Source organism: Monodon monoceros, unplaced genomic scaffold, assembly GCF_005190385.1.
Source record: "Monodon monoceros isolate NGI ecotype Baffin Bay Population unplaced genomic scaffold, NGI_Narwhal_1 Super_Scaffold_19, whole genome shotgun sequence".
In the NCBI taxonomy this organism is placed as follows: Eukaryota; Metazoa; Chordata; class Mammalia; order Artiodactyla; family Monodontidae; genus Monodon; species Monodon monoceros.
In genome coordinates, this window is record NW_021703775.1 from 57,011,811 (window position 1) to 57,023,893 (window position 12,083).

General features: G+C 38.0%; 1 protein-coding gene across 2 annotated transcripts in view; it reads left to right on the forward strand.

The window, feature by feature from the left end:
- Positions 1-12,083, forward strand: part of MAP4K3 (mitogen-activated protein kinase kinase kinase kinase 3) — a 185,496-nt gene that overhangs the window by 81,493 nt on the left and 91,920 nt on the right. For both annotated transcript variants that reach the window (XM_029231412.1, XM_029231413.1), the window contains exon 3: positions 7,299-7,389. In XM_029231412.1, coding sequence (XP_029087245.1) covers positions 7,299-7,389 — 91 coding nt within the window. The remainder of the gene's footprint in view (positions 1-7,298; positions 7,390-12,083) is intronic.

Sequence of the window (12,083 nt, forward strand, 5' to 3'; positions counted from 1 at the left end):
CAGGTAGCTGAATAGAATGTGCAAAGGTTCTGAGTCAGGAGCTGTGTATGATATTCAAGGAAGGGCAAGGAGGCCAGTATGGCTGAAGCAGAGTAAGAGGGAGAAGAGTAGGAGAAACGATGTAGGAGTACAAATAACAAATCATACTGGGTGATAATAATAGAGGTAATAGTTATTAAACATTATGTTTGAGGCCTTGTTCTACGTACTTAACAAGTATTCTTTCATTTAATCCTTACAATAACCTTAAGAGGGAGACACTGTTATCTCCGTTTCATAATGAGGAACCTGAACTCAGAGAGAGAGAATATGAATATGAATGAATTTGCCCAAGATCATACAACCAGAAAGTTGTGAAACCAAGTTTCATAGTTCAATATATTTATTTTTTGGCCGCACCACGCAGCATGAGGCATCTTAGTTCACCGACCAAGGATCTAACCAGGGCCCCCTGTAGTGGAAGCTTGGAGTCCTAACCACTGGACTGCCAGGGAAGTCCCCATAGTTAAATATCCTGATTCCAAAATATATGTCCTTAAACATGACACTGTGCTAGACATGGTGAGTCCAGCAGCAAAGTATAGATTTAATGTTATAGAAATGAGGGAGTTATCCATTTCAGTGAATGACAACTCCATCTTTCCAGTTGCTCAGACCATAAATTTGAAAGTCATATTTAACTCATCTCATTTTCCCATACTCCACCCCCAACCAGACTGAACCGGTTAGCTCTGTCTTCAAAATGGATCCAGTTGCTGATCACATTTTGTCATCATCATTGCTCCCACCCTGGTGCAAGCCACTGCACATCTCCAGGGGTTAATACATAATCTTCTAGGGACTTCCTTGGTGGTCCAGTGGTTGGGACTCTGCGCTTCCACTGCAGGGGGCACGGGTTCGATCCCTGGTTGAGGAACTAAGATCCTGCAAGCTGAGCAGTGGGGCCAAAATAATCTTCTAAATGATTTCCCTGCTTCCACCGTTGCTCTACCCAGCAGTCAGAGTGATACTTTTAAATCAGATTAGCATGTCAGGTCTTTGCTGAGAACATTTCAACAGATTCCTGTCTCAGGGTAAAAGCCAAAGTGCTCATATATGATGTGCCCCCTCTTCATCCTCACCTTCTACACTGTCTCCCAGCTCACTCCGCTGCAGTCACAGCAGCCTGCTCACTGTTCCTAGAAAAAACTGAGCAGCTTGAGCCTTTTCAGTGGCTCCCTTCCCTCATTTGTATCTTCAGTCAAATCTCATCTTCCTCACCTGCTCTCTTTAGCCATTCCTACTAAATCCCTATTCCCTCCTGTGCTTCATTTTTCACCTTAGTACTCAACACCTTCTAATGTGCTATACAATTTTACTGATTTATTTTGTCTATTGCCTGTCTACTTACATTAGAATATAAGCTCTGCAAAGTCAGGGATTTTTGTTTGTATTATTTTTTACTGACGCAGTCCCACTGCTGGCACATAATTGTTCAATAACGATCTGTTGAATAAATTTTAAAAAAAGAAAAAGAAAGAAGGGAGTTATTTAAGGTTTGACTTTAAGCTGTTATAGTTATGACTGTGCACATTTTATGTCTCCTGTAAGTTTCTTAAAGTCAAGGAAAGTCTTGTTCATTTCTGGAACTCTACTCATGGTCTCCAGTACGTTCTCTTTTATATCATATTAGCTGCTCAGTGTATGGTGGTTGTTGAATGTCTTCTCAACAGGGAATGTCCTAAGAATAACTATTCATCTTTACCCAAATGAAAGCATTAGATATTTTCACAAATAATATATATACACAAATATACACTCACACACATATTTCTTTACATACTTACATGCTAAAAGGTAAATCAGATCTATAACAAGTTAGCTTCCTTTACACTCTTTAAAAATTATAATTAAAAGTATTTTAAATTCTAATCTGCTCTATTGTTAGTTACCATGTAAATTAACTTTTGATACTGCAAAGAATTATTTCATTATCATGACACTTGTCAAGACACTTCTGGAAAACCATGGCAGCTTCTGAGAGTCATGAACATGTTAAACATTTAGAAGAGTGATATAAAGATGACTAAAGGGACATAAAAAAAACAAAGAATTGAAATAAGAAACAACAAACAAAAGGTAATTGACGGTGACATGTAAACTTGTTTCCTTCATAGGGGAAAGAACTACAGAAACAGAAAATACACAGTTTACAAATAGACCAAGAGTTGGTTTCCTAAAGACTTGTCTGTTGTTTCACCTCCCAATACAGATAATCCCTACATTTCCCCTGTTTGTTTTTCATATAACCTCTACTTCCACTCAGTGTGCAGATACACATCAGTTGCCTTCATTACAATTACTCGGACTTAGATACATAAACTGTTGAAAAGCACAAAATGGTAACGCTACCTCCCAGCCAGTAGTTCTGTTTCAACAGCTTTACCGTATTTATCTAACAACAGTGTTTGTGTAATTATTTGCTTTATTGAATTTTTTGCTTATTTTTTAAAAATTTGAGTGGATAGTTTATTAAGTCAACGTGCTTATGTTAATGATAAGAAGAGTAGGTCTTATAAACTTAATACAGTTGACGCCAGTGAAAATAATTAGGCATACCAAAAAGGCAGTTAGTTGGTTATCAGTTTGATCTAAGATTATGTATTATTTTGTCAAAGAAAAAGTAAATAATTGTATGAAATGTTGGAAATACCGTGATTGTCAGTTTGTATCTAAAAAGGCAAGAGGGCCTCCCCAGTCGCGCAGCGGTTAAGAATCCACCTGCCAATGCAGGGGACATGGGTTTGAGCCCCGGTCCAGGAAGATCCCACATGCCACGGAGCAACTAAGCCCATGCGTCACAACTACTGAGCCTGTGTTCTAGAGCCCATGAGCCACAACTACTGAGCCTGCGAGCCACAAGTGCTGAAGCCCACACGCCTAGAGCCTGTGCTCCACAACAAAAGAAGCCACCCCAATGAGAAGCCCGTGCACCGCAACGAAGAGTAGCCCCTGCTTGCCGCAACTAGAGAAAGCCTGCGTGCAGCAATGAAGACCCAATGCAGCCAAAACTAATAATTAATAAATAAATAAACAAACAAGGCAAGGAAGTCTATGTTTTATTGTAGTTTTCAGGGAGAGACCCACCCCCATAACATTCAAGTGTCCTTTTGCTCTCACATATTTGACTAAATATAGCTTTTTACAGGAAAACATTGTATTAAAAAATAAAGTAAATTGTATAAAAAATAAAAGCAAATAGAAATGCCTATGATCTTGTTCATTATATCTGTGCTCTATTAGAGGGACAGAGTCTCGTGTTTGTTAACCCACTAAAGCATTTGTGAAGCCCCTCCTACGGTTTGGACAACCTTTTTCGTAAATGGATGGTAATTATATCAGTTTAGGATAATGCTAACTACTGTAATAACTAAGCTAGATCATAATATTTTATTTCAAGTTTATGCAATAGTTTAGAGCAGATGTTCAAGTTGTTGGATGACTTTCTTTCTTTGGGTGACTCAGGGACCCAGACTTGCATTTTCTGGGACCTCACAGTGTCATGTAGCCTGCTAATGGGAAAAGAAAGAGTAGGAAAATGACACATTATTTTTGCTCGCTTTCCATTGGCAAGAACTGTTCTCTTTGGCACATCATGTTGACTGGGAAATGTCTTTTGATGGGATAATTGCCTCCCACCAGTAACTTCCACACTATGGAAGGGAGAGCACAGATTATTTGTGAATGGCTAGCCAGCTCTGCCAAAGTGATAATGTTGATAGTAATCATGTATTAGTTTCCTGTGGCTGTGTTAACAAGTTCTACAAACTTGGTGACTTGAAACAGCACAAATTTATTCTCTTAAAGTTCTGGAATTTAGAAGTCCAAAGTGTGTTTCACTGGGTCAAGATCAAAGTCTTAGCAGGGCTGCCTTCCTCTGAATACTCTAAGGGAGAATCCATTTCCTTGCCTTTTCTAGCTTCTAGAGCTGCATTCCTTGCATTCGTTCATTCTTGACCTCTTCCTCCATCCTCAAGGCCAGCAACATAGCATCTTGCTCCTTGCCTTCTTATAGTCAAGTCTCCCTCTGCCTCTTCTTATAAGGACACTTGTGATTACATTAAGGGCCCACCCAGATAATTCACGATAATCTCCCCATCACAAGATCCTTAACTTAATCATACTTGCACGCCCCTTTTTGCCATGTATGGTAACATTCACAGGTTTCAGAGGTTAGGACCTGGCCATCTTTGGGGCCATTATTCAGCCTACTACAGATAGTTAACATTTATTGAACACTCAGTATTGTGTCATGTTTATTCTGAGAACTTTTCATGTGTAAGTCTGTATATTTCTGCCTGTCTACTTGATTTATTCATGATCTGCTCTACTTGTAGGCTTGCTTATTTTTCTCAATTAAGTTTTGTTTTTATTTTTGCCATCCTTTGGAAGATGTATTCTTCATTTTAATGTCAAAAATTTTACCGAAAATTCATAATCTCTCAGAATTGGAAAGAATTTTTCAAAATTATCTTGTCTAACCATCCCATTGGGGGGGCTATTAATTTATCCTTTAGAATGTATTTCTCTTGAACTTTGAAGGAAGTCCTTTAACTCTGTTAGGCTCCTTTGGATTAATTAATGTATTAAACTGCTTTCTTTTTTCCTACCCAAATCTACCTTTTTTCAGTTACCTTTAAAAATCAAATTGTGGAATTTTTCTTTGGATTTTTTCCCCACAGAAATACTGAATTTAATTTGGCCATTGTCATAATCACATGGGGGTGACTTAATAGGACAAAAAGGATGCACTTTGGATCAACAACATTTCCTGGGAAAGACGTGGTTGAAGGCTTAAAAAGCCATTCATAGATTTTAGTGAAACCACAGGAGTAGCAAACAAACAATTGTATAAAACATGCTAATAACTGGATGAAATTAAACCAAAAGCAGATGCTCCTGATTTAGAGTCATCATGTAGTAGAATTATGTGCTATGATTATGCTATTATTATGATTCATTCAGGTAACAGCTTCATTGATTGCATATTAGGTGCTAGGGATACAGAAATGATGAAGGTATCATTTCTGTCCTAGATGATGTAACATTCCAGTGAGGACATAGACATGAAGACATTGATGCAGTGATGCTTACAGGTATAATAGAAACCACAGCTCAAGGTGGCTTAAACAGTGCAAGGAGTTTATTGGTCATGAACAGGTATATCTGAAAATTACCAGGCAGATGAGGCTTCCTGTAGTAGCTCAATTACACTGGTCATGTGCCTTCCTCCTTCCCCCCTTTTCATGTTTCTTCTCAGTGTTTTCTGCAGATCAGCGTTATTCTAAAGCTGGCTGCCTTGGAGGTTGTGTGACGACTAACAGCTTCAGGGATGCTCCTAGAAAGAGAGCTGCTGTCCTCTAATTATTAAACTAGTCCTAGAGTTCAGGCTGACTGTATCAACTTTGATCTCATGTAACCCAGTCACTGAATTGGGGAAAAGTATAATCGAAAGGCAGGTGAAAAGCAAAATTTAGAACTTTCAAAGTATTTCGTATATCCCTGAAAATTGGAGTTCGTCTCATTATGGCTTTATTGTGTTTATCTTGGATTTTTCTTAATATACTGAATCAGAAATTCTTACTGGTGGGAAGTAAACCCAGAAGGTCCTACCTAGTTCAGTGATTTTCTTTTGAGATTTTGAAGGCATAAAGATTTTCTGTTCTCCCTTTGGAGAACTTTGATTTTGTACTCATTTCATTGCAGAAATTACGAATCTGACATACTGTCTCTCCTCTACTACTTCTTCCCCTTGTCACTGGGGCAGTTAAGGTTGGTTTTGATATTGAGTTCAGATGGTTCATGGTTAGGCTACTTTCAAGCCTCAGTTACATTTACAGTAGGAAAATGCCAGGCCAGAAGTGTCAAGGGCTTGCCATAACAACCTCATATTTACGATTTAAACTTTAGTTTGGGAAACCTATTTTTGATTTTGCCACTAATATACATTTAATCAGGCTATTCATAGTATATAATGCTTGAAAAACTGAATTAGTAATACAAAGCTGCTTTGATTTCAATGTAAGCACTTCCACGTGTTCTCTTTCTGCTTAGTCTCTGGTTTACCACATTTGCATTCATGGCAGTTCTGTCTCTCTCCATGACAAATGTTCATTCAGGAACCAGGAACATGTGTGACACTGTTACAGGATTGCCAGATCTTATTTTGAAGAATTTGGGCAGGGAGGGAGTAGAAGGAGAGAGATACTTGCTGATAGTCTGACCAGACTTAAATACAATCCCATTCTACATCCCAGCACAGCTGGAGCAAGGCACTCGAATACAGGATAAGCCTGTGGGGGGGGGGGGGGGGGGGGGGGGGGGGGGGGCTTCTGGTAAACCAGTACTGCTAGAGTAAGGCCTCTCAGCTCTACCAAAAGAGCTGTGGAGGTACATTTGATAGTCTCAGTGTATAAGGGTTCCTGCCCTAACTTAAAAAAGAATTGCTTCCTTGTGCAAAATTATATTAAATGTTGGGACTTCCCTAGTGGCGCAGTGGTTAAGAATCCGCCTGCCAATGCAGGGGACACGGGTTCACGGAGCGACTAAGCCCGTGTGCCACAACTACTGAGCCTGCTCTCTAGAGCCCGCGAGCCACAACTACTGAGCCTGCGTGCCACAACTACTGAAGCCCACGTGCCTAGAGCCTATGCTCCGCATCAAGAGAAGCCACCGCAGGAGAAGCCCGCACACTGCAACGAAGAGTTGCCCCTGCTTGCCACAACTAGAGAAAGCCCACGCGCAGCAACGAAGACCCAACGCAGCCAAAAATAAATAAATAAAAAAAATTATATTGAATGCTATTTGCTAAGAAAGGGAAAACATAATGTATTTCTAGTGAATTATATGATGATTATATCCAAGGCATAATTGTAATAATAGCAAATGCTTATCTAGTGCTTACTGTGTGTCAGATACTGTTCTAAGCATTTTACATACATTAGCCCACTTAACCCTTACAATAGCCATATAAGATAGATTATTATTAGTTTTATCCCTATTTCACAGAGGAAGAAATTGGCACAGAGGTCAAGTAACTTGCCCAAGTTCACACAGCTTAAAGGACAGAGTTGGGATTTGAATCCAACATAGTCTGGGACCAGAGTTCATACTTTTTAATCATTGTACTTTTCTTTCTGTCAAGATAGGACTGAAATTGTCATTAAAAATAATATCAATAATATTTTTTATGTTTTGAAAGAAATCGACATTTTGAAATTTACCTACTAAATATTCAACTTGCTTATTTTTTATTCTAGGAGAAGACTTTGCAGTTGTGCAGCAAGAAATTATTATGATGAAAGACTGTAAGCACCCAAATATTGTTGCTTATTTTGGAAGCTATCTCAGGTACATTGTTTGTTTCCCTTATGAAAAGCAGTAATGATTTCCATCACCTAATACATTTAACAAAATAAAGTTAGCTCTAATACCAAGTTTTGTAGTTTTCTTCATGCTTTGAAAATAAGATATCTTCATATGAATGGAATTTTTATTTATGACCTCTTTATGTTAATTCTGTAACCCATACCATAGTCCGTGATTTGTCTGTTATACTCTTGGGAATTCTGGGTGTAGTTTCAGTGAGGAAGCTGGCAAGTAAAAACTGACTTTTATGGTTAGTCTTCCTGTGGTAGACCAGAGATCTAAATACGCCATCCTGTTGCCCCTTTCTTCTAGTCTTGGGTGAATTTACAAAGTATATCTGTTGTTTTTATTAGAACCTTTAGAACCTTTTTTTTTCTTTTGTGCTTCTAGCCTCAAAGTATTGCATCATCCCTTCCCTTCATTTTATCCAGAGGACTAGGAATTATAATTATTTTACTAACTTATTTTCCCAGGTCCTAAAGTGAACTTAGAAGGACTGAATTTGCCGCCCCTTGTTTTGGTTTGGCAGGACCAAGCCAGGTTCCGAACCCAGGTCATATTCCATAGGGGATGACCTCAAGGCCAGATCTTGCGTTTCCATTCACTTCTGTATGCAGTTGAGTTGAGCACTGTGACCTAGTTGTTTCCAAGATTCCTTCCAAAGGGGAAGGATTAGAGAATGTTTTCTTAGGTATTTAAAAAACTCTTCTGTTTGGTTCCCGTATACTGTAGGGTAAGAATAAGGATGTATCTTATTACAGCTCCCATTCTGTCTGTGAGCCAAGTACAAAACACTTCTTTTCTGATGCAGGCACAGCATATGGAAAAGACGGGGCACTTCTGCCCTCTCTTCCTTCCAGCTTGTGAAAGGCCAGGCGGACCAGCTCTTCTTGATTCTGACCGCTCTTGGATAGCTTTGATTGCCCACCTTCATCGAGGTCAAAGGGTGGGTTTAATGGGACTTTAGTTCACGTAGGGACAGGTGCTACCCCGAGGTCAGTGGCTGTTAAACATTTTGAATGGGTTCTTTAACAGCCAGTTTAAAACTGTTTTAATGGTGGGTGGTTCAGACAACAACCTAACAACAGTTTCTGCATCAGTTTTTATCTTATGGACAGACCCAGCACAGGCAGTTACTCCATCAGCTCAAAGAAGTCTCTTACAATCATTTAAGCTCATGATACAAATAACTGATTTCTGCCAACACATGTAAATTGTCACTTCAAAACAATTTGTTTCACTGTTATTGGTCCTAACAAAATGATCCTACTTAGACTCATTTGGGAGAAGCATTACAAAGTTTTCTTTCCCCAAGAGTAAACAGATCTTTTTTTAAGAGTTCTTGTGTTTCCCCAGGGACATTGAACTGAGAATTTCTCAAACATGGTCTGAGTCTTCCAGAAATATGGGACCATCCAAAGCCTAACCTGTTATTCCAGGAGAGCCCCACCCACTTACATGGCAGCCTTGGTGTGGTGAAATGAGCATGATCTTTTTGCCACAGAGACAGTAGTATAGTTGGTAGTTTAGAGCTTGAGTTCTGGAGTCAGGTTGGTTGGGTTGGTTGACTCCTGACTCCATCACTTACTAACTTTGTGACTTATGGCAAATTACTTAACCACTCTGTGCCTCCATTTCCTCATCTATAAAATAAGGATAATAATAATAATAGATACATGATGTGATAACTACAAGGGTAATTGGTAAATATAAGTAAAGTGTTAAGAACAATGGTTAGAGCATAATAAATGCTCAATAAATGTTAACTTGTATTGCTACTACTATTGCTATGATTACTATTACTGTTAACTGTTTTTTAAATACCATCAGGTTAGTGCCTAATTTGATCTTTTCAACAACGCTCTTAGGAATATTACTCTATGGTAAATATTATTTCCATTTTACAAATAAGGTGTTTGAGAGTTTCACGTTGAGTATTTAGTTCACAGTCTCATTTCAAGTTATTGACAGAGGAGGGTCCGAGTTCTTTCTGTGGTATTGTGCTTATGGATCACAATGACTTTTGACTTGGCCTTTCTACTTCCTTGCCAAAAAAGCTGACCAAATAAACTTCCAGTACTTCACACCCACCCACCCCACCCCTCAAAATTCAAAAAGTAACATTAAGCTAAACTGGACATTTGACTTTCTGGGTTACTTAGGCAAGAGCCTTCCCGCACAGGTTAGGCAGCAAAACGTTTGATCTTGTTACCGGAATACAGAATTCCTTTTGGGTTTGTATTCATTTTTGTTGAGACTTGGGGCAAAATAGCACAACTCTGTAGTGACACACTCTTTAACCTTAACCATGAGACATGCTACAAGAGAGCCAATTTGAGGTTATGCGTAACAAAAATTGTACTTACTTTTAGATATCAGGAACCATGTATTCTGACTGTATTTTGAATATCCTTTTTTTTTAAAGTAAACCTTTTAAATTGAAGCATAGTATACATACAGAACAGTGTGCAAGTTTCTGTCTTGTGTGTAACTCAATGGATTTTTTTTAGAGGATACTTTTATTTTAATCTAAGTATAAGGATACAGAGAGCAAAACTGCCCAGAAACCGTAGTGAAACAGACAAAATTAGAGTCATTCTTTTTTTTTTTTTAATAAAGCTTGTTCATTTGGAGTTGTATGATCTGAGATAGGAAAACTGATTTAAATATATAATTTTATTCTGTAATGTGTAGTTGATGAAAGTGATACGAAAGCAATTGGTAGTATAATGTGGAACAGCGATTAATCCTCTCTTTCTTTAGCTCTTTTCTTCTATAGAAATTCTTCCCTTCTTCACTAATTAAAGTCTAGACTCAGGCAAATTTGGACTATGGGATAATGATTAGCTTTGTGGGGTGTTAGAGCTAGAAGGGACCAAGAGGTCTTGTCACTTAGCCCACTTTTTTTTTTTGCTGATAGAAGAGAGACTGCTGGATAAATGACTTCTTTAGGTTATCCAGCTACTCATTGTTGGTGCTGGGATTTAAACCTGGCTCTGCAGGTACCTAGCCAGCAGTCTTTTTGGTGTACATATTACTTAGTCCGGAAATGGCAGATTTAGTCTCAGAGGGAACATGGTTTCTTGGCTTCTTTCTCATTACTGAATGATTTTTCAGAAGGCAATGAGCTTGTTTGTTTGAACTTGATACAAACCCCCTAAAATATATACTGTTCTTATTGACTTCTTCCTTCTATCTTGTTGCCATTATAGCCTATTATAACAAATTTGGACAAAAAAATTGAGTAAACTGAAGTAACGTGGTTTGACCATTAATAAATTTCTCCTCCAGGAAATCAGACTTAACCCTATGAATTTACTGAATAGATGACCAGCAAATAATTAAGTTCAGAAGAGTATTTTATAACAGGGTTATAGTGAGCTATGCTCACTTCCCAAAGGAATATTGAGACTGAGCTCCTGTAAGACAGAAGCCTGATACTCTTGATGGGGCCGTCCTTACTTGCTCTTCAGCATCATTAAAAGCCTGTGTTTATTGAGTGCCTAATTACACATACTGCACAACAAGAACTGGATAGAGAAAACTTTTCCCTGAAAGTTTAGAATTTAAAGTAAATAGTCCTGGTGTGGTATATATTTTTATCTGTGTATTTCTGTGTGTATATTTACAAAACAACAGATTTAAATCACCATAGACCTATTCTTTATTCTCAGTAGAGCTAAACGATTGCTTCTTTTAAGCAAAGAATGATCTTAACTTCAGATTCTTCTAAGCATTCCTTCGCCCAGCATATCCTTTAAGAATAAATTAAGAAAATTGGAACATTCCTTTCTAGTCTGAACTCATAATGCTCAGCTTTGACTAACAGCAAATGATCCTCAAAAGATGAGCTGTCAGAAGGTCAGATCCATGCACTGAAAACACTTTTATTTAGATCAGATATTTTAAACCTTTGAAATCCAGAGTAGTAGTTTAGATGAACATGATTTAACTCATAGTAATAATATATTTATGAATCATCACCACTTACAAAGTGTGTTTACATTATTTCTTAGGATGTCTAGAGTGCTGTATTGATTTCTGGAGATGTTAAGATAGATAAAACAGTCCTTGCCTTTTAAGGAGCTTACTATTGAATAGAAAAAATAGACATGAGCAAATAATTGCAATGCTAGGTGCAGTAATCATTTTGACGTACGATATAAAGTGATAAAGATGTGGTAGAATATCTGATTTTGTCAAAGGGAATCAGAGAGAGCTCTTTGAATGATGTTATTCCCAAATACTGGGTGTTAGAGGATTAGTATGCATTTACTGTGGTGTGTATATGTATGTAGAAAATTGTAATTTCTGACAAAGGAAATGGATGCATGAAAAAATCATGAAGTGTTCAGGAGATAGCTAATAATCTCATATTAGAGTTTAAGGGGAAAGGGTGTAGTTCAGCAGGTTAAGACTGTGGAGATTTAGACAAAAAAGAAACCTTTTATGACTTAATTAGGACCTATATGTATTGAGCATACTTGTTGTAAGGTTTTAACACAGAGGTAGTATATTCTCTGGGGGGATGGACTTGGGGTGTAGGGTATTGAGACAAGGAGTCAGTTAATTTTATATGGTACATTTATTACAGTAATCCAAGAAAGAGATGGTAGTCCCTTGAGTTATATAGAAACTGGAAGAAATTTTTTTTCTAGAGCCAGAGACAGGACTTG